Source organism: Andrena cerasifolii, chromosome 15 (assembly GCF_050908995.1).
Source record: "Andrena cerasifolii isolate SP2316 chromosome 15, iyAndCera1_principal, whole genome shotgun sequence".
Taxonomy (NCBI): domain Eukaryota; kingdom Metazoa; phylum Arthropoda; class Insecta; order Hymenoptera; family Andrenidae; genus Andrena; species Andrena cerasifolii.
The window spans coordinates 10,294,591-10,322,337 of record NC_135132.1 but is presented as its reverse complement, the minus strand read 5'-3'; the positions used below and the strand labels follow the sequence as shown (position 1 = coordinate 10,322,337).

Below are 27,747 nucleotides of genomic sequence, written 5' to 3'. Positions count from 1 at the left end.
ACAGAAGTGGTTGAGCCAGGTACTCGCAAGGGGTGTTACTTTGAAATCTTGGGAACAGCAAGCGATACAACCGATTTGAATAGTACATTACGCAGAGCTCTCTAAGTCTTGGAAATTTTCATCCGAATCAATGATATCCGAGTGGTTCCAGTTGCCTGGACCACCCTGTAACAGGTAATAGCATACATTAGTACTCGAATACTGAGAATACAGGACCTGGAATAGATTTCAGACTGTGTAATCGGAGAGAAAACTGCCCGATCGTGAATGTGTTTACATTAGGTTTACATCTATCCAACTAAAAGAAGAATTACTAGAAGAAGAAAAAAAGTAGAAGTAGAACAGGAGTAAATGAATTGTTTCGCGCTCCGACCAATATTACGCGCTGCTCCGTAAACTACCCGAGCGGAAGAACTGTGGCGGACCGATCCGAGGCGCGTGATATTGGCCGAGGCCGGAAGGCGGGTAATAGTTGACAAGTGGTCTGATGAAGGAGCTTAAAGAGTGTAAATAAACTATTGCCAGTGTATCAGTTTTTAATCATTCTGTAATGAACTTATGCAATAAGAATCAATCTCTGCCACCTATCAAAATTCTCACCCTAACATTCTCGCACGACAGAACTTGATGTTATCGGCCTTAATCGCTCAGCATCCCGTTTAAAACGCAATCTCGATTATAATTTACAATAGAAGTGTCTACAACAGAAACTCGTAACGTACACGAACGACATTAATTGCTCCTTACGTATATTTACACACTTCGTGGATCACTTCCAAATCGTTTCGCAAGGCATCTTTTGAGCAAAACAGTTGTTTCTAACCGACAGCTAAATGTTTATGGACCAATTCGATGAAAGTACCCGCGGCATTCCCCCCACCCCCCCCCTCCCGGGCGACGTTCTCGGAACGAACGGTCGCGCGGAAATCAAGAAACCCACCCCCTTCGTCCAGCCCCTCGTTGGATATCATGAAAGAAATGCTAGAATGGTTTCAGTGTTTGGCGAACGATTTGAAATAGATCAGCCAGCTATAACTACGAGCTAGAAACGGTTCTAATGTCTGTTAAAAGTTGTCTTAAACTACAGTCTTTGTATATCGGTTATCATTTACAGCAGGACGTCAATAAATAAACTCGACGCACTTCCCATCAATGTTCTCTTTACATTATGTATAAACATTCTGGATCAATAAAGATATATATATTTATATATAATGCGTGTGTGTATATATATCTATATATATATTTTTATGTATATAGTATATATCAGGCATTCAATAAACGACTGTGTCCCATCCATAAAACATTATTTTTCGCAATTAATTACCGCTCGCCTCTCACAATTATGTATAATTCTCACTCACCATATATCAACACATAGGTTTTTTTCCCCCTCTTTTCCCCGCTTTTTTTCCCCCACCAGATACATGTTATACGTTCCTTATCGTTAAACAGCAAACCACTTCTCGGTTAAACTTCCACGCCTGTAGTTCTGAGACGACCATTAACAAATACATTCGACCGTCATATACACACAAACACACAGAGAAAGAGACACGTGAGGTAAAACAATCCAATCTATGTCCATTATAATATGCTGTAATCGTCCTACTCGTTACACGAAAGCAAGAGAAAGAGAGAGAGAGAGTACCGGCGCAAGGAATTTTACGCTCCCAGGAGCGCGGGGAGTCGGATGTTCCTTAAACGTTCGGCGGCGAACTGTGCGCAGCGTGTACCGTTAATCGCGACGACGATTATTCCCCGCGATTATAAGTACACGCTGGCAGGGTCTCGTGGAACATTTCGGGAACACCCTGTAACGCACCCTGCACCGGCGATCGGTAGAATTGTACGCGCGTCAAGTAGGGAATATCAATGAGACTTCTATGACAAATGGCAGCTGCCGAGGTTTCCTTCTAATCCTTCGATAACGCGCACTCGTTGCCTGGAATAGCCGGCCTATGTCGGTGCAGCGTACAGTAAATGTTAGAATGTAATTACTCTGTATTTCCTTCCTTAGACTTTGTAACTATACAAGAGTTATTGACTACGATCGTGCAGCGTGAATGAAATCGTTATGATCTTTGGAAAATAAATTCTCGGCTCTGAACGCGCAAAGCTACTGGCAACACTTTCGCTCGGTCGGTGTCTCTAAACGAGTGGATTTTTTTACCTAAATAGAAGTCGAACCGATTTGAAATGCCACCTTTCACGCGCAAACCCAGTCAACGAAGTTTCGCACGCACCCACCCACCCACCCCCGTCATACCTAATGTAAAACACATCTCTCACAATAAATCGTTCGTGTGCACGCGCTAGAAACATTTCTTTAAGGCGATAGCTCTCGTTAATGGCATTTTAAATCTCGGGTAGCTGCGATCAATCTGCATGCAACTGCACTTATGTCCTACCCACGCATTCACGTCCCTCATGCGAAACGAATATACAACACTTGTCTCAAACTCGTTGCACCGCTCACTCTAGAAGAAGGAAGAAAAAAGAGACGACCCTCGCGGCTCGCGCGCTGGTCGAATAAAAGAGCAGCAGAACTTGAGGATACGTTGCTTCTAACGGCGATTACAAGATATTAAAAAATACAAATGAAAGGGAAGTGTTGAATTTGACTGGACGCAACGCAAAAGTAAATGCACAACTAAAACAGTTCCTAACAGTTCCCCTTCACCTCTGTAGAGCCCTCGTTCCCTTTGCGCGGAACAGAAAATTTTGAACCGACGGGAAAGAGCTGGGCTCACCTCGTCGCTAGAATATATATCTCGCGCGATCGAAAAACAGATTTCGGGAACGCGCCTGATCTTTCTTGTCAACGATTTTCTCCGCTGTCGCGAGCGTTTCATCTTCAAGGAAGATCACGGTTGTAAAACTCGAGTAGGTTTGTCGGCGACGATTTGATTGAAACGAATAGCAGGAACGGCAGCACTAGCGCGCGTGAAAGTAACGTTCCTAGATCGCAAACGAGCTTGAAACTCGACTTGAAGACCATGATCAATCTAATGGTTCCACACACAATGATCGACAATGAAGCTCTTAAACCCTTACGTTCTAAGGACTCTACCAAATGTGTACGCGCTTGGTTAATTCTCAATTACACATTAAACACACTGCACGAAACTTTAAATAAACATAAGCACATATATACGTATTCCTTTATAATAAATCTTGTTCTTTTTCTCCTACAACACATTCACAATCATCAGCATCATTATATATACGCATATATATCAACATCATCATCATCATCATCCTCGTCATCGTTTCAGTACAATATTTATCTCTGAATTGATTAGACCGCACTGCTTAAGATGAGATCATACAATTACTATGCAAGTTCAGATGATCGAAGCTATCCGCCCTCCACCACACACTTCTGTCTATCGTTCGAGACACAGGAATTGTGCTAGTCTCTGGTGAAGCCGGTAAGTCAGAAATGGGTCGGAACTAATTAATGGTGTGACGTGCAAAGAGAGAAACACAGGCAAAGGTATTGCTCGTTAATTTGATACTGGACTGAGAGAAATAGCATTCATGAGATGTAATTGTATATGAAAGTTGGACTGAACAAAACTGGTTCCACCATCACTTCGAACCCGTTCCTCATCGGACAGAGGGACGTCTTACCCTCGCTTTTATATAACATGGTTTACTTTTTGTACCTACACGCACGGTCGCCCAAGATTCACCCGCTTTCGCCACTGGTTAACCGTATCGGGATCAAGGAACGGATTCGCCGGCTTTCCACGATTACACTTCGGGGGCCCCCTCCGCGCAGCTTACTCGTACTTGAGAAAGGTGTTCGACTTCTGGTCACGCTGTCCTGGATGGTTCTGCCAAGCACCTTGGGACGCGTTGGGATTATTTGGGCCTGGTCCACCTGTTCCGGGATTGCCTGTATTACCATCACCTCCTCCCTGATTCATCCAACTGAGAAAGCCAGAGTTTCCACTGTTACCGATACTATTGTTGCCCGAGGGTGGCTGACCAGGTGGGCCAGGCTGGTTCGAATAGCCCTGATCGTTTCCCTGATTCTGCAAGTTACCAATCAGGCCCCAAGATGCTTGGTTCAAGGCAGCGGCAACCAGGGCTGGATTGACCGGCAACGCGGACAGATTCAGGCCGCCCATCGCCAGGGGATTCGACATGCCGCCGCCGCCGCCGCCCCCGTTATTCTGGCCGGTGATCCCCAGCGCTTGGAGATTCGGCATGTCCAGGTTGCCCCTGTTCCCCGGATTGTTCCAGCCGTTCGGGCCCATATTGTTACCTGAGTGGCCCATGTATCTGTTACCCTGATAGTTCCCCTGCACGTTATTCTCGACGGGGCCTGGGGCGCCTCGGCGCATGTTCGAGTTCACTTGATTATTGAAATTCTTATTGTTCCCCTCGGACTTGGGCGCGGCGTTCGACACGTGTACAGACACTCCCTTTATTATGTGATCCTCGCCGCACAGGGACTGGGCTACCTCGGGATCTAAGAAAGTAACAAATGAAAATGCACGGAAAGGTTTCGGGATGAACACGTCCGTCACTTCGCCATATTTGGAGAAATAGTCGCGCAGATCATCAGCGGTTAGGTCTTCTGTACAGCGTCCCACGAATACCTTGCAGGGTACTTGCTGAATCATTCCCTCCTACGCACAAACGCACAATCAATCAATCATGTACAACAGATTTTCACAGTGGTTGTTTGTTCTGGCAAAATAGTCCAGTAAAACTTGCGTACAGTGCACATTATCGCGCATTCAACTATGTACAGGTGTGCCCGCAATTTGTAAAGGAGAACGAGATTCTAGTCGATTCATCGGACTTCTCTTATCCCGCGTAAGTTGTACGATTGGAAACGCAACAGAAGAAGAGCAACAGAGAAGAAAGAAGAGAATCTGCACTAACGTCAAGTTTTATAGAAAATTCTTTGATACAACATGTCTAGTTATCGATCTCAGAGAAAAATGTGTCGGCTGGTCAATTTACACTCGATCTTCGCGTGTATATTTAACACTTAAGCACTATGGCCTCTGTAAATCCATGCACAAATCTGTACAATGTTCTTTCTTTTTTTTTTTTGTATCTTTTTTCTTTATATTCGATGTAAAATCTCATGCTATATATATATTACATTATCTTAAACTGAATAAGCACAATAGTTGATAAAAGTGTAGACAGTTATTCGAGGCTATTGGTAATTATTAGACAACATTTCTTTTTTGCTATTTGTAACAGAGATCACGAATCAAAGGGAATACACGCCTCTCGTCCCTCGAATTGGCAAGATTCTCGACGCGACCGTGGGAATCCATTCCGCTCCCACTCGAGTCGTTCGAAAAGACATTACCGTTTAAACGGTACCATACGTGGCACGCCGACCTGGTCTGTCGGTAATTAAAAGCGCTTCGAAGCGGCTGACAAAAAAAAAAAAGAAACCAACCAGCGACAGTCTATTCCCGTTGAAGCGTGACTTATGTATTTACGGATAGTAACAAGACTCATCAGTATCTTGACGTGTCCGAGACGTGGTGATCCCTCGACGGACGGTGCTTGTAATAACGATCGTAATAGTTCTCTTTAGGCGGGTATCTTGCTGTGTCCGCGAACCTGGCATCCACTTCCTTACCGTCTGGAGGGTATCTGGCTTCCACTTCCCTGTTCTCCACACCGTATCTACCATCTGGATCCCTGCCGTCGTATCTCCTATCCATATCACGATTGTCCACCGGGTATCTACAATCGGCCTCTCTACTCTCGGCTGGGATCCTACTGTCCCCGTGCCTGGTGTCCGGGTACCGTACATCCAGCGGGTACCTACAATCCGTAGCGGCGTAACGGCCGTCCGCCTCATAGTAGTTTCTATCGTAACTGTAATTGTATCTGGCCTTCTCTGTATAGTCAGGATTCTCCATTACCGGGTAAACGGCCCGTCCTTCGTAGCTGGGGTATCTTGCGTAATCCGGGTCAGACGGATAGCTGGGATTCGGCGGTGGATTTGGGTGCTGAACCATATAGTTTCTGGCGTCGTACCCGGGATCCTCGTACGACGGATAGCTCGCTTTCTCGTACGCATTGTAATTGTTCTGGCCCTCGTACTTGTACTTGGCGTTATCGTCGTACGGATAATTAGGCGGGTACGACGGGTAGTGGGTGGTTTTATAATCGTACTCCGACTCGTACCTAGGCGCGTTAGCGGCCTCGGTTGTGTTTAAGTTGATATACGGTTTCGCCACAGGTACCCGACGATTACTCGGCGTGTGAACCGGTATAGGGCGGTAGCATTCATTGTGTTTGCTCGTGTCATACTGACGAGCCATCATTAAGCCATCAATATTCTGCAACCAGATACACCAGCCCTCGACAATCACATACAATTTTTTTTTTTAATAGGGGTTTTTGTTTGGTTTTTTTTTTATATATATAATCTATATAATTCGCTCCATCACACATACACGCACTCTCGCTCATAATCGTAGCACTAAACGACATACTTTTCTTTTCTTTTCTTTTTTTGTCACTCCACATACCAGATCGTATCATACGGTTTGAAGGGCACGTGAAGCGATATACCTTGCGGATTTAGTAACGGACAGTTCTCTTCGACACCCATTCACCTACAGCCTGTGCAACTACTCGCTTCCATACCTTTGCCACTGACTTACAACTGTTCGTTTCAATTGTGATTTAGGCTGACCTACCGTGGGATCACCATACGGATGATTCTGAACTACAAACTCACTCCTTCGTGCCACGGAATTCAGAGTCCACTTCGAGGAAGTGCGACAACTTTCTGAACTGTCAACGCATCTCACACACTGTCACGCAGGTCATACCCATTACAATGTTTGTTATTCTCCCAAAAAGAAAAGAAAAACTGGTACACATTTGACGGTACTCAAGCATTTACCATTTGAAATTCACTCTCGTTACTAGGCACACACTATTTCATGGGAGGGGGGGAAAAAAAAGATTCATCCGCCTGTGTTGTCTCAGAGCTGAAGGTGCGATGATGCGAATTAACATTTGTACGTTACAATAGAATTTTCAGCATGGGGACTCGCACCGTAACTAAGACCGAAATTTTTAAAGCGACACCCATTGCCGTCTGGCAAGTTCGTAACTATTTAAATCTGACCGTGGTACTCTCATAGCATACTCGAAGATTTCCACGCTAGTCGAGGACACAAACATACCATGTTATTTACAAGATCACGCAAACATACTTCTTTCTCGACGTACCATCCTTCGCATCATACAACACTCATGTAAAACATTCACGCACATTTATCATCAACTGTCCTTTATAAATTTACCACTTAGATCGACTACACATTCACCTATTTATACCACAATATACGCTCTCAAGATATATATATATATATATATATATGTATATAAAAATGACATTCAGAGATTTGTAAGTGGAAATCAATTGTCTCATAGTCTTGTGCAATAATTCAGAATAGAAATAGAATCTTTCTCAAAGCAAAAGTACTATCCACGTTTCTGCCACGGGCAGACTTTCCAATTGTATTCCTTTTTTCCCTTACGACTCGCACGATATTTTACGGTTCGACTAGTATTTCATTGCATGCATCCTAGACCTATACATCTCTGGTTTCGAAAGCATAGTTGGTACACAGGTAAATCTTGTCCGCGCGGAGAGAATTTAAATCGTAGCTCGTCTCCTGATCGAGCGTTACTTTAGCGTTTACTCTATTGCAATAAATCCAACGAGAAAGCACCTTTTTCTGCAGGACCTGCGCGTCGTTAACATTCTATCAAATTTATGGGAACCATAAAGCTCGCGAGTTGCAATAATTCAAAGGAATCTAAGGCCCGGTGCAGACGAGCGGTTTGCGGCAGTTTGCCGCGCGCGTTTTAGCAGAACATAAATTTATATGAAGCAGCTCACGCGGGACGCAAAGTTTTGCAGCTACTAGGCGGTAGGTTTGCGTTCGTTTCGACGAACGCACGTCTTGCTTCTCCTGCCGCAAACCGCTCTTCTGCACCGGGCCTTAGTCCCTTCGAACGTCCGTCCGTTGAGAATTCGTATAACGGTAATTGTTCAAACTGTGCGATTTATCAGTGCACAAGAGAAGTATGTACAGGTCTATGGCTTGCATGCAGACATCTCGTATACGTATTTCAATCATAAATGATTTTTAAATACTTAAACATTCGGACGCTATTCGAAGATGCTCGAAGAAACAACAAACGTTTGTTATTGAATGTATCGATGCTCTTACCTTACTGTTGGGAACCTTGACGTCGCACCACCTGCCGTCAATCATATGCCGCTGGGCAAGACATCTCAATTGGGACTCATAACTTCCGAATCTAATAAATCCAAATCCTTTGCTCTGTCCGGACTTCGCGTCTTTCTTTACCTGAAGGAACATTCAGCAACGTAAGCGACGATTAGGCAATGCCGTCAATGATGCGTCAAATCGAACGATCGTTAATGCCTCTTACGAGCGAGAACAGATATTAAATGTTACGGTCGGAGGCGAACGAACCAACTCACCTGAGCCATCAGCACTTCACCGAACGTTTCGAAATACTCGCGCAAGTTCTGCTCAGTTGTTTTCCATGGTAAACCGAGTACGATCAAGTCTGTGCAACGCAACTTTGTTTCCATTCTTTTAGTCTTAGCTGTGGAATTTTCCAAATTGTCATCAGATTTACGTTTGTTCTCTGAAAAGATATAAGTGTTCATGTCTACTAACATTTCCTCCATTTACTAGAATCTTTTCCAAAATCTGAGTCGTATACTTTACATATAGATGTACAGAAAAGAAATGTGAACTGCGATAAAAAAAAAATAATAATAAATAAAACAAATAAACAAAAAGAAGAGGAATTTGGAAATCCAGTACAGAGAATCGTTACTCAAAAAATATAATAAAAAACTTGTGTGTGTCTGCGTGTACCTTGTGTAAATATGTGTGTGCGTGTTTGTGTGATACATAGACATATATGTGGAGAACATATCGCATCGGTTACAAATTTTATCAAACACTCAAGCGCGCGTCTACGCGTACGCGTGGGGGTTTGCATACATGCCAGCAAGCTTCGCTTATTATTAATATACGCCGGTATAAATAGACGGGCTCATCAATAGACACATACCGTTGGCGAAACCGAATAGCGATCTATCCCCGTCAATTGTGTCAACATTATTCCCAAGTATCCCGCTACACCATTCTACATTCCAGTCCCAAAACCATGCACCCAAGCCAGCATCCCCCAGCCCGAAGGGACAAAGAGCAAGAGAGAGAAAGAAAAAAAAAAGTATCACCAACACAGACACGTGTGTACTGGACTCCAGAAATGCACACAGGCCCGGCCGAAAATTGGGCCCACTAAAGATTCCCAATAAATAAACAAACAATCGAACAAACGAAGACCATTTAACGCAACGCTCCGTGGCAAAAATAGAATGCCGAGCGGAGGTGGCCGAGAGTAGGGAAAAAAAAAGAAGAGAAAAATAAAGAATCGGAGCCGCGTGAAACGATGAGAGGTAGAGTAGCGCCAGCTCGCTTCGAGAATTTACGTGTCAATCGATATACACAAAAACCACGGTAGCTGCTCCGATCCGTGGTGTTAGTGTGTGTAGAGAAAGGGTGCGGGAGGGGGAGGGAGTGAACGCGGAGGGAGAGAGAGAGAAGGGGGGAAAGGGGGGGGTATGTGGAGACGAGAGAAACGTATATGCATATGGAGTTTGCAGTGGAATAAGCACCTTTGGGGAAGACACAAAAGTAAACCGCCTTGCCCCATCCGTTCTCCGGCGGGTGGAGACGCCCGTCAACAAGACGTATGCCGCGCATCGTCCGGGACTCCGGGTTGCGGTACTTGAGGCCGCACGTCCCGGGGAACTGGGCGGTCACGGTGGTCAATAGGAGCGTGCTATCGTCCTCCGTGGGCAGCTCTATAGGCTCGTCGCCCTCGTCCTCGGCAACCTGGATGTACGACGACATTATATCCCCTCGCGTACCCGACGCCGTCCCTCGCGGTTCCCGATCAAAGGAGAATGAATAAACTCGCGCAACACAACAAACACACACGCTCGGTCGTCTCTCGCAGCCCAGTCACCAAGTCACGCAACACCGCACCTCTTTCTCTTCGCCTAGGGATGGGCGATACATGCGAGTATCGATATCTATGGTGTTAAATGTCGATAGCTTCTATCGATATTTCTGTGTATTATTGCGATTCTCGCCCTAACGGTGCTTAGCGTAAGTTCCTGAGGCGCGAAGTTTGAACTAAGCAATCGAATGTATTAGGAAAAGAGTTAAAGGTGAACGTTTAAACATTTGATACTTATTTGTCTTGAAATACGAAGAAGTTCGTTTCTTCTCCTGGCTTTTCGGCGTTGACCTTGTAATAGTTCAGATGTGTCATAATAAATTAAGAATTGATCTCCATAAAACTTTCTGGTTCTTTTCAAAACCAGCTCCGAATCATCCGCATGAAAAAATCATTGTTTTAAATTAATATTTCGAAAATTCCTATCGTTAATCAGAGGATACAATAATATACTAACGAAATCTTTTTTGATGACGGCCTCTCCGCCCTTCCAACCATCTGAAACAATTCCCATCTTATGATACAAGAGTCCATGACGCGAACCACAGGGCCACTGAGCGCCACGCGGCCGTTTTACGAGTAATCTAGTAACTTTTTTTTATCGAGACACCGCCTAGTACCGAAAGCGCCAACTATCTATGGCGGGAAAGACATTTGATTTCGAACCTTGATTCGCAGATTCTTTCGTTAAGGAAAATCCAACTGTTGCTTGAAAAATATATTTCACTTTTTACAGTACAAGTCATGCCCTTTAAATTATAAGTGTCGGGTACAGGGAGAAATGCATTATGGTACACACATTTGTAAACAGCAAACAGCCTGTTATATCAGATGAGCCTCTGCGGCCTGGTCGCTTCGATAAACTAAAAAGAAACAGAGCTGAAAGGCAGATAGCACACAGCCCAAGAAGTTTGGTATCTGTATGAAAGGATCATTAATCAGGCAACCGTATGCAAACCACTGAGAGGAGACTATCAGAGAAGCCATTATAATGGGGAATGGTAAGCTCTCTGTGCTTTTCACCCTTATCACATGAGCCTAGAAAACACTGCAGTCAATTATCCAATCCGTACCACTGGCGTCCATGTTTCTCGCTTGAAGGTGCAGAAGGAACTTACCAGCATCATTAAAGGTGAGGCGAAGAACAACACTGTTACTGTACAGCTAAAGAGACCAACATACTTCGCCGCTAACGCAGTGTTCTCCTCGTAGAAGCTATAGAAGTAAACGGCGCCGAGGAAACAGGTCGCCGCGATCATCTGCTTTATAGTCTTAAATTTCTTTACGCTATACAGAATGAAGACGCAAACGTAAGACGCCTGGAGCACTGTCCCAAAAACATTCACCAGCAATATAAATCGGTCGTCGATGAGCATGCCATATCTCATCCACAAGACGCATCTGTAACGTATTATACGAGAATGCAGTTGACACTACGAGTTCTGGTCGATTCGCTAGAAACTTACGACGTATAACATGTTACAAATGCCAGTGCCGAGCTATTCCCTGTGGTGCCGTTCTTAACGATCTTCCTGCATACCAGCCTAAAACCAATACTTCTTGAATGCCCGCTATGTTAAGCTGGCGTGCTTAACGCGAACATAAGGCCAGTGGCAAATGTTTTGAAAGTTCTCTGAGTGAAAATGATTTGGAGAATACTGGACTCGCGTTCCTACTTACACGCCGGCTAGGAATTGAAAAACTGTGCAGACAGAGGCGGTCGAAGCCAACGCGTCTCTGATCCCGGTCGAAATCATGATTTAAATCGCTCATGTCACTTTCATCGGTCCACATCCGTGATCCAGATTTGTAACCTTGAATAAGCAACGGGAGCGGTCTAGTTTTATTACGAAAGATATAGCCGTGTGGTCGATAACGACTCGGCTGGTGGAAACCGGGAGTGATACTGTTGGAGAAACGAGCATAATGAAATTTCCAAGAGATTACTTCGTCAACTTCGAATACGTTCGTCTCCATTCAATATTTACGCACGCTGCTTGCGATGCATACTATCGATAAGAAATTACGTCGTTACTTGCCAATTAAAAAAAGAAATCGTCGCGCCAGGAGCGTGGCTACTATTTATTATGCCCTGCGATAATAATCTTTATTGTAAATAACACGAATGAAAGAATGGATAGAATGTTATAGAAAGAATTGGAGATAAATATACAGCCACGTTGCGAGAGGAGAGGTACAGCTACGCGCTGTTGTAGAACTAACCTAATTTTAGAAACCTAACCTATAATTTTCGCGAGTCATCATTTATCGTTTCGAACTGTATTGATCTTGGCCCACGAGATTTCTATCGATTAATTCGGAATCTATCAAATTCTTTGTCTCTAAAGCTGCTAGGAAGAAGATCGCGAAAGATGAAGAGTAAGCTTTGCCTCTTAAGTAATTTCATGGCCAGAACTTGTGTTCCTGGATTTAACAACATCCATTTAAGGCGTCACACGCGTTCAGCTTTTGTGTGCAATAAAATTGACACTGACGCGGAGAATTGGAAGGAGGAACTTCGCGCCACAATGCAGATAATTCCTAATTTTGTGAACAGCGAAGAGGAGAGCTCTTTAATCGCAGAGGCTGACCCCTACATGAAGAGGCTTCGATACGAGCAATCGCATTGGGACGATGTTAGTATGACATTAAGGAACGTTTTAGTCTATTCTTGATCGAATTCCTTCTGTTTTAATCATTGTAGGCGATACATGCTTATAGAGAGACGGAGCGAAAGCAATGGAACGAGAGCAACGAGAAGATAATCAGTAGAATTCGCGAGAGAGCATTTCCTGAAGGAATGCAGCAGCTACAGTTTATACATGTGCTGGATCTAGCAGCAGAGGGGTGGATAAAACCGCACGTTGACAGTATTAAGGTATATACTTACAAAGAGAGGTTCCCAGGTGTCCGCCTCCGATTGTTTTGGTTTTTAGATATGCTTTAGAGGATCGAAAAATAAGATATACGCGTTTTTTTATAGCGGCCCGTTTTCATATTTAGGGGGTGAAACCACCCCTCAAAGTTATACGATTTTCAGGTGTTTGTTTCTGATTGCTTTGGTTTTTGGATATGTTTTAGAGGACCGAGAAATAAAAAACAGGTGTTTTTTATTTTGGCCTGTTTGCATGTTTAGGGGGCGAAACCACCCCTCAAAGTTCATAAGGTGTACGAAATTATGTTGAGTAAAACTTTATATGAAAAAACATATCCAAAAATCAAAGCAATCAGAAACAAACACCTGAAAATCATATAACTTTGAGGGATGGTTTCACCCCCTAAACACGCAAAGAGGCAAAAATAAAAACACACCTTTTTTCTTATTTTTCGGTGCTCTAAAACATCCAAAAATCAAAGCAATTGGAGGCCGACACCTGGGAAACTCTCCTTGTTAGTTCATGCTGAGATCGAATAACAGTTCGAGCGCTTTGGTCTGTCTCGTATAGTTCTGCGGCGAAATCATCGCTGGTTTGAGTTTGTTAAGCGACAGTGTGATGAGACTTACGATGGTTGGAAAGGAAACGACGCATAAAGAGGATTTCCTACTGCCACAGAGATCCCTGTACATAATGAGGTACAAGACCCCCTTTTCTCAGAGTATGCGGTTTTCTATTAACGATCATTGTTTTACAGCGGTCCAGCTAGGTACAATTATAATCACGAGATCTTGAAGAACGAAGAATCGTACTTCGAGGGAAGGCATATACCTAAAACTAGACGCATTTCTATAATATGTAGGTGCCAGCCGAACTAGACTTCGTAGATAATGTAGAAATATAAATGTATATTGCACAGAATAAATTTAATGAGAATATCCGTATATTTTCATTAACTGTAATTAAATATAAGCAACGTTGCACGAATATTTGTATGTATCTAAATCCAAGGCATTGGAGCAGACCAATTTTTTATTTGCTCCGTCCCGACATCAAAATACTTGCTCCAGCTGCTTTTTTTAAGTAAAAATTCTTTTAATACTTTCAAACAGTGATGTTTCATTTGCAACAAATCCCATCTTTCTAGCTTTTCATTATGATATAGAAAAAAAATCATAAAGAATGCGTAATTTTCAGGCAAAGAAAGTACTATGCTTCCGCTACGCGGCCCTACGAAATAATATTTTTTCATCGATGATAAATGGCAGTGGTATTTATTAAAAAAAAAACTCATTCATCTGCTCTTATAAAATGAAAGAAAATTCAATTGATAAAAAAAAATTTGGAGCAGTGGAGCAGTAAAAATTTTCCGTGCTCCAAGCTCCGCTACAACGCTCTGCCTAAATCAACAATTTCACCAGTTTCAATTTTGCCGCCACGATATAGTAGTTTTTATGAAATTAAATAACCTCAAATATCCCTAGCAAAACTTATTTTAAAAATACACATTCTCATCTATGTACCGAGTGAATTTAAATTGTGCGGGAATTGACGATATTCGATAGCCTCAAATTTCTCTTTCTCAATTTTTTGTATACGAGTTCACGTTACATTATTCAAAGCGGATGATATATTACAATGAAGAAAATGAATCTCTCGCTGAAAAAGGTAAAGCATCTAAATAAATGAGTGACGCTACAATTAAGTTTCATTTAACAATTTCAATTTCCAATTATTGCTCTCCAAATTCTTGAAGTTCGCTTTAAAACTTGATCGTTTATGATCATTTATTACAGAATGCCGCAGATCGTGATGTTAAAAAACTGTCTCAATCGAAGATATCAACATTTTTTGCAAAGGCTCCCAAAGATGGGGCGCTCCAAAATAAGGATAATACAAGGAACAGTGTTGTCAAAGCTAATGGAGCGATAAACGAGGCATCATCTAGAAAAACAAAAATGACGGCAGATTTAGAAGCACAGGAAACCCAATTCAAAATTACAAAGCCTGACGACGCGTCCGACGAGTGCAGCGCGAAGAGAATGCAGAAACAGAAGCGCACAATTACAGACGAGTTCGTTGCGATTCGTGATGTGTTCAATGATAATAGCATAAGTATAAACAAAGATGCACCTGCATCTCCCAAGAACAACACGATCACAGAGAAATCCGAGCATAAAGAAAATATAGATTTAGATGGACGCGCGAATGCGTCGTGTAAGCCTAACAAAAGGAAGGTACAATGTTCGAGTGTGCAATCAATAAGGAACAATACCACATTGCTCGATAACAATTCTAAGAAGAATCTCTGTACAAAAGAGAGTAAAACAGACTCTGTGGAGAATGAACGAGTTGATGTATCAATGCGCAGTGGTGTCAAACAACTTGACAAGTTTGACAAGCACTATGAACCAGATTTCCCATTGGAAACATGTATCATAGATGATTTTAATGATTGTTTCGGGGAAGAATGGTCTACAGATAATGAAATAAATTTTAATTCTTTGCAGAGATGTAGTATTAAGGATGTTCAGAGAGAAAGCAACAGTTTGTTGTTGACTGTGGAACACGAAGACTTTGTGTCCAGTGCGACTGTTACATGTTCGGGCTTTTGGTAAGAATTATTGATATTGTAACTGTGCGAATTGCGTAGGGCACATAATGGGACGTTCAATTGAAATTTAGGAAAGACGCGAAAGTAGAGAAGGATGATATCGTTGTGATACAAGCGAGGAAGGAGATTGAAAGATGGGTTGTAGATAATAGCGGTGGTTTACTAATCGTTCATCCAGATGCACTGATATCTGGAACAACGGTGGTTGGTGCCTTATTTTGTAGCAGAAAAACAGTTCTAACTGAGAAGTTTAGAAAAATGGAAACCCTTCCTTTCTTCAAGGGAGATCAAACGTCGTTAGTGGTTGGAAGCCTCTCTCATGAATTGATGCAAACGGTAAGGGAATAGCTAATACTTTTGTTTGATGTTTTGAGGGGCTGTTCCAGTTTAGTGCCCATAAAAATAGGTGATCTTTAGGAATTAATTATTATTATATATATGACTGATTTTTTTTTTACAACTTACTGAAGCGTTAGTAAATACGTTTGGATAATGCTTATCGGTAAAAATTGACCAATTTTTTCGCGGGTCCCTAAACAGAATAGAAGATCTCGTCCCTCTAGACGAGAATGCCCCTTTAAATAAGCTGCGACGTTGGTATTACAGGCAATGTGTCAAAATATTAATAAAGTATCCGACGTTACGAAGTTATTGGACAGCATATTGCAGTCCAAGGCAACTGCCGGTACACTTTATGCATCGGAGATTACACTCGACGCATGCAGACAACATATGCTTCCTTATGTGCCGAGAATATTTGAGTTCATTCAACATTACGTGAAAGGTGAACGAAATATTCAACGTATCTATCTCTTTTGTTCTTCGTTGATTGTACGATAATAATATTTGCAGATAAAAAGCAACAGGCTATAAGCAACATGAAGGGTAATTTCAAAGGAACGATCACTCATACACACGACATAGAAGAAAACATTTGGCTTCCCAAGTTAGGTATGAAAGGCAAGGTGGATGCTACGTTGGAAGTTACTGTGAATTCGAAAAGAAAAATTATGCCTCTCGAAATAAAGACAGGCAAGCCTTCGTTCTCGGCGGTACATAAAGGTCAAATTATTTTGTACGTTATGATGATGGCTCTCACGGGTCAGGACACGGATACAGGATTACTATTGTACCTCAGGTAAGTCGCTCGAGTGATATATTACATTCGATTAATGAAACTTTATCGTGCGAACCCTTCTGATCGCAGAGAAAATAATATGCAAGAAATTAAGAGCGAGCATTCCGAAAGGAGAGATTTAATATTACTAAGAAACACCTTGGCTTATTACTTCTCTCGCAAGCCAGTGGAAAAGTTGTCGGATTTAAGTTCTGAGTGGGACTGGCAGACGCTAGAGCTACCTGAGCCAATTCACCATCACAGTGCATGCTCCAATTGCACTTACAACGCATTGTGTTGCACTTACTTGAACAGGGACCCTAAGGTACAATTGTCGGAGTCACATCCGTTAGTGAAGCTTGGTAAACAGATTTTAGAGAAATTCAAGCCTACGCATATCGATTACATTGTGAAGTGGATAGCGTTATTAAGAATAGAAGAAAGTGCTCAGTCGTCGGATAATGTACAGAGAGACATATGGACATTGACTCCAGAGAAGAGGTGAGAAGTGATTATTTTGTTGTTTCTGTGTATATGTATTCATTTTTTCTTTTTACAGAGAAGCGAAGGAGACTTGTATGTGCAAGTTAAAACTAATCGGGAAAGTTATCGAGTGTGACTCCAAGTATAAGCACACATTTGTTCGCGCGGATATAAATGAACAAAGTATTAACATTCCACACAGGGAGTTCATGGAAAATGAGTATGTTTTAGTGAGTACAGACACGCGGATAAACATATCAGCAGGATTCATAGCGCACCTGAAAGATGATTCCGTTACCCTTTTGTTGGATAGGTATGTAGAGCCAGTTGGGCATTATTCGAATAAATTTTTATTCTTTTCGGAATAAAAAATTATTCGTTATTCTCGAATAATGCCTAACTCTGTGTAGAGCCATAAGCACAGTCTTTGCTTCGACATACACCTACACTCCTCACATTAATTAAAGCAGGCCTGTCCAGGGATTTGCTCGCACCAGCAACCGCGAGTTGCTCTTCGCTCTTGAAGGCACCGAGCCAGGCCCTTTGCGTCCCTCAAGAGCGAAAGGTCCCAACGGTGGGGCACAACCGTCGCTCGCAACCATCCGCGGTTGCTATTCGGAGGCAAAAGCAAAATTTGGACAGGTCTGAATTAAAGGATCACCTCTAGGAACCCGAAAAATAGGGGCAAGTTCACATGGTCATAACTCCGGCAAAAATAGTCGTATCGATATTTTGAAAATATGGTTTGAAAGCGAGGAATCCCTACTTTCAGCAGTTTTTTTTAGATTTTAGTTGTATTGCCTTTCGGCAATGATATAACGATATAAAGAGCACCTGGTCAATTTTAAAAAATTTTCTTCAACTTGCGAATGTTCCACGGAGAGTATGAAATTGTTTACACAAATTCCATTTGCACCAGTCGAAAGCGGCTACTTTCCTGTGTAAAAAGAGGCTAATAAATTTCTTCTATGATTTTTTTTGGTCGAGTTATTCAACTTTGAAGCAAAAACCGTTTTTTTTTTATTTTCGTTGCTTCTAACAAACGAAGGGACCATCGTAGAACGTTCATGGAAAAAGCAATAGAAAGATCAGTCTTTCCTCTTTAAGACGCATCTTTGACTTTTTCGATTCGATTAAAATTTCGGTCTACAATGTCCTTTCGAAAATATGCTTAAAAATTGCGCAAATTCCATGTTTTCTTCAACTCGCTGTATCTCCGCGAGGAATGACTGCAACATCAATGTCCTCATTTTAAAGCGAAGAGTCTGTCGATTCTTTCTACCGGAACCCGCTGTGATAATTTTTTACCTGTAGCCTTTACTATATGATTTTAGAAACATCACCAAATATAATATCGACGAGTTATTTCACATAGACAAGCATTCGTCTACGAATTTGGTTTCCCTTACTCTTGCGAACGTAGGTGGTTTAATGAGCGATAATGAAATCTGTGAGAAGTTACGGGACGTTGTGATAGACAGGTTCGTAGCTCACTTTTAGAAGGAACCATATTTATACTGTGTAACAATTCTATCCGCATTTCAGGAAACCAGCAACATTTGTGAAAGGACTATCAAAGTCCGTCATACGCAAGAGTGCTAAGATAGTGGACAGTCTAAACGAAAATCAACAAAGAGCGGTTCTGAAAGCAATGACTGCGAATGACTATATTTTAATCAAAGGGATGCCAGGCACAGGGAAAACGCAAACGTTGGTGGCTCTGATAGAACTGCTACACGAAACGGGATGCTCTGTTTTAATCACTGCGCATACGAACAGCGCTGTGGATAATATTTTATTAAAACTGCTCGACAAGGGTATCGACTTCTTACGATTGGGTTTGTCCCTTCAACCGTCGTTGCAGCATAAAACCGAAAGATACGCAACTGCGAATTGTCACTCGCCTGATAGCTTGGAGGCAGTGTACTCCAGTAAAGTACGAAGGCGCTTTCAAGTAGCATAGTTCTGTAATGCTGTTCGATAAAATAATTCCGATCATTTTAGAATATTGTTGGAGTGACTTGTTACGGCGCTCATCACGCGCTTCTTGGCAAACGTACGTTTGACGTGTGCGTTGTAGATGAAAGCACTCAGGTTTTGCAGCCAGCCGTATTACGACCCCTGTACAGCGCGCGTAGATTTGTTCTCGTGGGAGATCCTGACCAACTACCGCCTATCGTCAAAAGTAAAGTAGCTAGGTGCGTACAAGCGCTTTCGCTAACAACGATACGAGATTAACTGTACTGTCTTTTCATAGGAAACTCGGGGCGGATGAATCTTTGTTTCTCCGACTGGACAGTGAAAATAATACAGTGAACTTAACGAAGCAGTACAGAATGAACAGAAACATTATGCATTTAGCGAACAAGTTGACGTATAACGATACGCTGGAAGCAGGAAACACGACGATAGAGAATGCCACTTTCCCTGCACCGTGCAGCGAAGTGAGTTCGTTAGTTCCTATGTTATTCGGCGTTTTGTACGTACAATGTACTTATATTTCAGAATTTACTGAAATATGGGAGCTGGGTGCAGAAGGTTCTATCGCGGGACATCAGCGACTCGGTAGTCATATTGAATACAGGTTGCACCAGTGACTTAAAAGTGAGCCTTGAATGTGACAAGTATTCGAAGAGCGATCAAGTACATTCGAACATCTGGGAAGGCGCTATAATCTTGAAACTCTTGCGAGCTCTTACAGAGGTGGAATTTAGTACACTATTATTTGTATATTAAACGTTAGAAGCATATGTTCATGGCATTCACTGTACAGATGGAGGTGAAACCCCAGAATGTTGGAATTATTGCGCCATACAGAGCGCATGTAAATTTATTGAGAAGCATGGTGCACAAAGATATCGAAGTGAATACAGTCGACCAATATCAAGGACGTGACAAGGATATTATAATTTACTCCTGCACGAAGAGCTTGATTAATAACGATGACATAAAAGAGGTAACCGTTTTGAATTGCGTGAAAAATAGATGAGTCGCAGCCAAACTTCATTTCCTTCCTTTTTGAATACAGGACTTGGAAGTGCTAGGAGATCATCGGAGGTTGACTGTAGCTATAACAAGAGCAAAACACAAGCTAATTGTTATAGCAGATAAACATACTTTGCTTCAGTACTCGGTGTTTAGAAAGTTATTCAATCTAATCGAAGACAGGCATATAATTAATTTGCGTGATAGTTGCGATGATTTTTCGTGGGAGAGCGTTGCGTCCTTACTGTAGTAATTTACTCTTTTTTACAATTTTTTTATTCAGGTCTGTCGACCAGAATGTTATACATTCAAAGTTGAAGATCGTAATCAAGGTCTGCACGCGTTTAATAAAGTCTGATTTATTCTCCTATCTCCAGATTTAATAGTACTTATTCAATAACCAGTTATAAAACTCATTTCTTCCGATACAAATTCTCTCAGATAACATCTTCTGTTTTATCACTATGTAATTAACTATCGGTCTTATTCAAAATCAACAGTAGACAGATAAGATAGTAATGAATTATAAAATATCAAAGTCCGATAGTCTGGTATGATAAAATAAAGGTTCGCCAGTGCAACGAATCTTTCAACTTTTTTCGGGATTTTTTTTGGGGTCCATCGGCGAGAGAATGCAATCTTAATTATATAAAGCAGAAAGTGTTTGTGTCTTTGTCTGACGTCTAAAAACTATCGATTGGTAAACTCTGGGGGTCACGAAATGTGTTTCAGCTCATTTTGCCTAGCTAATTCAGATAAATGTGACTATTTTCACAAAAAAATTCATAAATAAAAAAAAAATTTGTTGCAAATCAGAATCTAAGTTTCGAGCGAAGCTGAGTGGTAAAGCTAGTAAACTATATCTATGCACAAGTGCGGCTTAATTGATCGAATAGTTTCTGAGCTATCGTCTACACCGTTTTTTGTAAATGTGAAAAACGTGTTCAAAGTTTTCGCACTTACCGCGCGCAAAAAACGGTCTGTAGGTAAAGATGCGATTTAAGTAGTTCTCTTCTCGATAAAGGAAGAGCGTCAAAGTCTGGGAAATGAGAAATTCCAACTTTTAAGGCCGTCGCGCATTTTGGCGAAGCGCGGCGATGAGAAGAGGAAAGTTTATAAACAATTGATGACTGAAGCGCAGCGGCAATTAAGTAATTATTAATTTCTTCGATTCGCTTCGTTTGTCATGCCCGTTCAAACACAACAAACGTATCAAAATTCTTTCATTCAAGCAGTTAGATATGCATTGTTGCCAGTCACAGTTTAATTTACAAACATACTAAAGGTTCAATCGCTTATTGTACCCTATCTTAATTGCCTTGCAAGATAACATAATTAACAAAGCAGAAACTAATTAGGTTACCTACAATCGATAAACTCATCTCGAACTATGTTCCCGAACGCAAGAATTATCGACATTCTGTTGATTAAATGCGATAAATTGATTAATTCTATTTTCATCGAGGTCTCGATTGTTGAATCGGTCGATCTGAGATCGACGCGCGATATATTTAGGTTCACGTGCATGGCGTTTGTTTCTGTCTAGTCTTCCGAGTGTCAGGTTCTTTGATAAATTTCTTGCCTCCGTACTCAATGATCCCGTGCAAATAAACCATGAACATTCTAAAGCTTCTGCACCCCCGATTCATATCCACGGGAATTATCCGAAACAGGTACCGAACCTCTCAACTTGACACTTTCTAATTTACTGTTGGCGCGATTAAGGACGCAGGAAACTCATGGTGTTCTTCGTGCATGTAGGTTGACCGCGCAGGCTGATCAATTAGACAAGGCAGCTGCAGCTAAAAGATCCACCGTCGACATAGTATCGGTGGAACATCTTTCGAAATTCAGCGACAAATGGTGGGACATAAACGGGGAGATGCGTCCCCTGCACGCGCTGAATCCGCTAAGGGTACAGTTCGTGAGGGACGGTCTAGCGAACACAGGAATAGTGGCTGAAAGCCCGTACCTACCTCTAGAAGGAGTCAAGATCTTGGACGTCGGCTGCGGCGGTGGATTATTAACCGAACCGCTGGCTAGAATAGGGGCGAATGTAACTGGCATCGATGTATCTCCGGAATTGATAATGACCGCGCAGGAGCACGCCAAGTTGGATGCCACAGTAGAGCGGAAGTTAAATTACTTTCGAACGAGCGTTGAGGATTTCGTTCAGGACAATAAAGAAACTTACAATGCTGTAGTGGCTTCAGAGGTGATAGAGCACGTAGAAAACAAGGACTTATTTCTGAAGGTAGAATTTCGTTGTACTAGCCGTAAGCATAAGTCGAATGCAATCGCGTAAGAATTTGTATGGTTTTTGCAGTGCTGCGTAGACATCCTGAAACCTGGCGGTTCGATATTTCTCACAACGATGAACAAAACTTTGCCTTCTTGGCTTGGAGGCATCATCGCGGCAGAGCATGTTTTAAAACTGGTGCCAACGGGCACTCACGATTGGAATAAATTTATTAGCCCTACTGAAATTCAACGTCTGTTGGAGACATGTAAAGAAATAGTTCTAACTAATAATGCTACTCTTCGATTGTAGTCGAGACCGGGTTAGAAAATATTCTCTACTCCGCAGGTGGTTGCAAAACGTATTTGATACACGGAATGTTCTACAACCCTCTGAAGAACGAGTGGTCCTGGGCGGCATCGACAGCGATTAATTACGCGCTTCACGCGGTCAAGAGAAGGGAGCAGCAATAAGGAACGGATTTTAGTATTTATACATTAATATGGAACTTCGTATAGTAAATCATTATATTTGTGAAAGTAATTTATTTTGATACTGTGCAACACTGTGATACATATGTTATAAATTATAAGTAGGAGACTTTTAATTAGTCTTTACTTTTGATACGAAGAAAAAATTGATATCTCTAGTCGAGATCGAAGGCGTAAGAAGTATGATATTACACACGGAAAGAGGATAAGAGTTATATCTACTTAGTATTAAGTGTAGGGTAGAGCTATTCGAGTACTCGGAAGAACCGAATCGAGCCGAGGACTCTGAAAAAGCGAACGGCTCGAAAGAATCGAGCTACTCATTCGAGCCGCTCGCTTTTTTCGAGTACTCGGCTCGGTCCGAATTTCAAGCTACTGGAATATTTATTTATTTATTACTGTCAACGAGAAAACCCTTTAGTACACGAGTACTCGAAGAGCCCTAGTGCAGGGTATATCGAAAAAACTTAGCTTTCAGTGTCCTCTCTTATTTCTCCGAATATAACACATACAAGGAGTATTATATGAAAAAAATTATTTATTGCGTTGTTCTGTGTTACATTGTTCACCTCGTTACAGGAGTTTCGGCTTAACTACCAAATATATTTTCTTTTTAACGATTATCGTACATGCTAGCGGCAGAAAGATGCTATACAAAAGAATCATAGAGGTATAAAGAGTATTTGTACTACTACAACGGATACACAGTTAGAAGAGTACAATTTTTATACGAGTCTCTTAATATACGTCTATTTGGCTTCGGCAAAACCGATACGGTTGTTTCCCATGTCGAACTCGGTGTAATAACGGCCAATGAATACGTCTCCCAAAATCCATAGTGGGCCATTTGGTGGAGGAACGTCCAGTCCCATGAAACCACTCAAGCAGATAGTCTTTCCCAACTGCGTAACCTGTTTCAGAAGACCACCGATTGTTACTTGATCTCGCAAGGAGTTCCATTATATACTAAACGGAGGATCATCGCCACAGATATTAACTACAGAAAGCTTTTCACCTTTAGGACATAGTCTTCGCCTTTCAATGGGAAAGTCTTGCCACCCACCACGAATGAAATCGTAGGCAAGGTAGGAATAGAATTGCAGTCCACCTTTAAACATAAGAGAATGGCGCGGTTCATTTTACGATCATACAATGAATACAGATAATATTGCTCGTAATTACTATTGCTTCTCCAGCTATGATGGGAGTAGCTCCAATTCGCTGGTTGATGGCTTCGATTTCTTTGACTGGGCCAGCTATCAAAGAGGTGCCCGTATCTGCAATAGCCTCGCAACCGTTTTCGCAAACTTTGGTGTCCGAGCTTACTTCGATTCTGTAATTTACATCGCGAATCAGATGGCTTGTAGGATAGTTCGCGAATGGCGCTCCATGGGAATTCATTAGTACCTGTCCATTTTGAATTGCCAGTAGCCTTTTCGGTCCACAGGAACGTAGGTAAATTCGCCGGTGTAATGATTTGAATCTGAGCCGCCCAATATCATCTCGCCACCGTTCGCGGCATTGGGATCCCTAAGTTTATAAATTAATGTACCCCTCGTGGAACCCTTTCGGAAGAATATTCCAGAGCGTTGAAGCCCGGAGTAGGAAAAATATTTACTGCTCCAATTTTTTTTATATAAAAGCATATAAATGAAATTTTTTTAAATACTAATCTTCAATTTTTCGTCGTGAGAAAGTATTTTATTCGGAGCATGAAATTAAAAAATTGGTTTGCTCCAATCCCCTGGAATATTCGAGTATTACTTATCGGAATGAGTACCTATTCAAATAGAAACTGAAGACAGGCTGGGGCACTAATCCTTGTTTAATCATGTTGTAAAACACAGGCGTTACACCGTCCACAGAGATTCTAGAGTACGCCATTCCCATAATACCATCGAACTTCGCAGCGACGAAAGCCAATCCCGGTTCGCTCAATGCTTCTGCGAACGTTTGATCGTTAATCTTCATCCCAGCGATCTGTAACGCATAATTATCGCCTGTAACAATTTCTGCTGCAGGGAAATGACGAGGGTATTCTAAAAGGAGCTTGGAAGACCGGTATGTGCACGCTGCACTCGATATCTTTCGGTAACCTTCTTTAACTCTAAAGAGAAAATATCCAATTATATGAAAGATAAAGCACGAAAAGTGCAGAAAAAGAAAACAATTGTACTCACCGATACAGTGTCGGTAGATAAATAGCCAGAGAGACTTCCGGAGCCATAGCGAATCTTGAACTCGGTTCCATTCTGTTTGTAAGTGGTAGACTTGGTGCTATCATATTTACGATGCAACTCTGCAAGGAAAGTAGCACAGAAATACAGGTCCGTAACTCGTGAGACTTTGCGAACTCAAATCGCGCCTTTCTTTTCGTTATTTTTGTATCAATTTTTAGGAATTTTTTGCAAAGATACCAATGCGCTAATCCTTTCGGAACTTTATGGGCACTTTATTTAACATTAAAACAAGTAAACAAAATGTTTATAACAGTAAAATTATAATAAATACAAAAGAAATAGAGCAGTATCTGAAATAGGTTTTTTTCGAGATGCAAAACTAATAATTATTTTTAATTTATGTGCCAATTATAAAAATATGAACCACAACTGGTGTAAAAAAAATATTTTAAAAATGGCGGAACTTCAAACAATTAGGTGTGATTTTCGCTGAAACTTCGTGATTTGTTTAAAATTAATTAGTTGGTTATACCTCGTGGTTCATATTCCGAGGAATATTATAAGTTCCAGCAAAGTAGTTTTAATTTAAATTTCCCGGAACCGAGTAAAATGAATGATATAAACATTTAAAAGAATTTTAATAACTGAAAACAATTCAATGTAAAAAATATTACGTAAGCAGGGGGTTGCAATATCAAATATTACGAATTCTTATACTGGGGGAGGGAGGGGGTACGAAATCGTCAAAATTACCCTTACGTAATTTAAGCACGGCCCCTAAAAGTGTGTAAAATTTTAAGTTAATTGGTCAAATAGTTTTTCAATTATCCCCGGCGCCAATTTTGAAATCGCGATTTCGAGAAAAATGCGTTTTAGGTATGCTCGGCGCACCAGGCAATACTATCGATACGGAGTTAAATTTCGGCCCATAACTTTAAGAATATATTTTTGAAATGTTTTAGAAAAATTTCTCTTTTTATTTTCCGTTCGATTTATACGATCTTCTCCCCTTAATATTCGCGATTATCTTAACAAAAATGCGGCACGCATTTCGAGAGGAAATGTGGCGATATTCATTTACTTCTGGGCATTTGAAATATTAAAGGTACTATTTTATACTTCCAGCAAAATATATTCTTAAGCCTGTTCGCTTTTGTTATCCATAAGAGGACAATTAAAACTACCACCGTGTGCTGCATCTTTAGTTAAAGAGTTATCAAAAGGCAAAGGTCATTTGTATCTTGGAACTGAATCATTGTAAACATAGCTATATCTCGGAGAAATGCATTGTGGGGGATATAATATAGAATGTATAAATGTTACAAGTGAAACTGGCTTTTCAATTGCTTATGAATCATTTTTACGTAAGATGTTGAGTCATCAAATGCATTTCAAAGTGTTTATATATTTTTTTTTAAATATACTCACTGCAAGCGATGTTGGTCAGGTGGCATTTTTTGGAGGGAACCCAAAGATTTGACGAGCCAGTGTCGAAGACGACTCTGAAATCTTGGGCTGGGTTTCCGATACTGATAACTCCGTAATATTGGGCGTCGAGGTAGTTGGACAGAGGTTCCGGAGGAGGTACTGCTCCTTGCGCGAAGCGCACTTGGGCCACCTCCGTATCAAGCTCCTTGAATTGTTTCCTGACAGTGTCTACTTTGTGCAGCGGAATCCTTCGAACGAAATTACAGAATTAATAAGTTTCCACTGCGAATCTTAGCGTTGCGCAATTCCACGGAATATTCAGTTCCTTAGAGAAAAAATGGGGCATATGCAGCGACGATTTCGAAAAGCATGATTGGTTAAATTAGCCTGAAAAATGAACGGTCATCGCGTTTGAATCGCGTCTACTTACCTCACCAAATTCGCGTTGGCCAGCGCTGCTAAAGCGCACAGGCATAGGGCAAGGCGGAACATTTTTAAATCTTTGATTCTGGATAATACAAAGCTTTAGAACATTATAAACAAATAAGTCTTGAAAATATATCTCCTCGAAAGCACAGCGTACCCAACAGCGCTGATGCTTTAAGTATATGACAGGAACAACGGAGTTTGCTTTAATACGTAGGAACCTGGGGATTGACTGCGCACGCGCAGGTGAGATCACATACGAATACTCGAAAGATAGAAAACGTGAGGGCTGCCAGTATATCTTTATCGATAACGATATTATCAAACGCGTTATCAATAAATGTTTATCGCCCTGATTCGCGCAGATGTAAATTTAATTTAAACGAGTCCAGGTCGATAGAAAGTAACAAGTACGCCACTGGGATTGTAATCAGCTGTTAGACACACACACACCCACATGCGTTTTAGTGCGCACACACGCAGCAATTGCATCCCTGCGCCATCTCTTAACGAACCTAGCCACTCGGTACGAGGAACATTTTTGAATTTAAATAGCGCCAGACCCGTCGATAAGTTTACAAGAATTTTTAAGGAAATATCTGCGAATCCAGCGGTATAAAATGTATTTAGAAATTTAATCTGTACAGGGTTTAATTCTACGTACACATTTAAAAAGTCGTATCTCCCGCGCGGAGTGCCTCAAGGCGCTTAGCTTATTTAAACGCGAAGTTTTCGATAGATCCGAGTATTTTTAACCAACGCTTTATAGAGGATTCTATAACAGAAAAGCGGCTTGGTTCGCGGAAACACGAAAGCGGGCGC

General features: G+C 41.5%; 6 protein-coding genes across 10 annotated transcripts; 3 read left to right on the top strand and 3 right to left on the bottom strand.

The window, feature by feature from the left end:
• Positions 1-518: 518 nt before the first annotated feature.
• On the bottom strand, positions 519-10,148 carry Tbph (TAR DNA-binding protein-43 homolog). 4 transcript variants are annotated; one of them, XM_076827921.1, is made up of 5 exons: positions 9,740-10,143; positions 8,525-8,694; positions 8,247-8,387; positions 3,968-4,643; positions 519-3,889 (listed from the first exon to the last, which is right to left on the bottom strand). In XM_076827921.1, the coding sequence occupies exons 1-5, from the start codon at positions 9,975-9,977 to the stop codon at positions 3,789-3,791; spliced, it is 1,326 nt and encodes a 441-aa protein (XP_076684036.1). In that variant the 5' UTR covers positions 9,978-10,143; the 3' UTR covers positions 519-3,788. The 4 variants fall into 4 exon arrangements, with proteins under 4 accessions (XP_076684036.1, XP_076684035.1, XP_076684033.1 ...); XM_076827920.1 differs by having other exon boundaries at positions 519-4,643; positions 8,525-8,652; XM_076827918.1 differs by having other exon boundaries at positions 519-4,643; positions 9,740-10,142.
• Positions 10,149-10,789: 641 nt separating this feature from the next.
• Positions 10,790-11,907, bottom strand: Slv (sugar transporter SWEET1). Its single transcript, XM_076827624.1, has 4 exons — positions 11,767-11,907; positions 11,553-11,630; positions 11,205-11,487; positions 10,790-11,124 (listed from the first exon to the last, which is right to left on the bottom strand). Exons 1-4 carry the CDS (start codon positions 11,841-11,843, stop codon positions 10,909-10,911), a joined length of 654 nt encoding a protein of 217 aa, XP_076683739.1. The 5' UTR covers positions 11,844-11,907; the 3' UTR covers positions 10,790-10,908.
• A 235-nt stretch (positions 11,908-12,142) lies between these two features.
• LOC143376865 (alpha-ketoglutarate-dependent dioxygenase alkB homolog 7, mitochondrial) lies at positions 12,143-13,900 on the top strand. The gene is made up of 5 exons (XM_076827623.1): positions 12,143-12,280; positions 12,435-12,722; positions 12,791-12,964; positions 13,533-13,660; positions 13,720-13,900. The coding sequence occupies exons 2-5, from the start codon at positions 12,459-12,461 to the stop codon at positions 13,838-13,840; spliced, it is 687 nt and encodes a 228-aa protein (XP_076683738.1). The 5' UTR covers positions 12,143-12,280; positions 12,435-12,458; the 3' UTR covers positions 13,841-13,900.
• Positions 13,901-14,488: 588 nt separating this feature from the next.
• Dna2 (DNA replication helicase/nuclease 2) lies at positions 14,489-20,531 on the top strand. 2 transcript variants are annotated; one of them, XM_076827563.1, is made up of 14 exons: positions 14,489-14,630; positions 14,759-15,576; positions 15,648-15,912; positions 16,183-16,360; positions 16,429-16,714; positions 16,784-17,194; positions 17,253-17,489; positions 18,511-18,657; positions 18,722-19,112; positions 19,181-19,374; positions 19,434-19,620; positions 19,682-19,879; positions 19,950-20,132; positions 20,205-20,531. In XM_076827563.1, the coding sequence occupies exons 1-14, from the start codon at positions 14,601-14,603 to the stop codon at positions 20,409-20,411; spliced, it is 3,732 nt and encodes a 1,243-aa protein (XP_076683678.1). In that variant the 5' UTR covers positions 14,489-14,600; the 3' UTR covers positions 20,412-20,531. The 2 variants fall into 2 exon arrangements, with proteins under 2 accessions (XP_076683678.1, XP_076683679.1); XM_076827564.1 differs by lacking the exon at positions 14,489-14,630 and having other exon boundaries at positions 15,159-15,395; positions 15,473-15,576.
• A 934-nt stretch (positions 20,532-21,465) lies between these two features.
• Coq3 (ubiquinone biosynthesis protein COQ3, mitochondrial) lies at positions 21,466-23,007 on the top strand. The gene is made up of 4 exons (XM_076828001.1): positions 21,466-21,834; positions 21,923-22,415; positions 22,488-22,668; positions 22,749-23,007. The coding sequence occupies exons 1-4, from the start codon at positions 21,776-21,778 to the stop codon at positions 22,871-22,873; spliced, it is 858 nt and encodes a 285-aa protein (XP_076684116.1). The 5' UTR covers positions 21,466-21,775; the 3' UTR covers positions 22,874-23,007.
• Positions 23,008-23,413: 406 nt separating this feature from the next.
• Positions 23,414-27,124, bottom strand: Cathd (cathepsin D). The gene is made up of 8 exons (XM_076827999.1): positions 26,930-27,124; positions 26,500-26,747; positions 25,072-25,190; positions 24,672-24,871; positions 24,299-24,421; positions 24,074-24,224; positions 23,907-23,999; positions 23,414-23,802 (listed from the first exon to the last, which is right to left on the bottom strand). Exons 1-8 carry the CDS (start codon positions 26,989-26,991, stop codon positions 23,641-23,643), a joined length of 1,158 nt encoding a protein of 385 aa, XP_076684114.1. The 5' UTR covers positions 26,992-27,124; the 3' UTR covers positions 23,414-23,640.
• Positions 27,125-27,747: the final 623 nt, after the last annotated feature.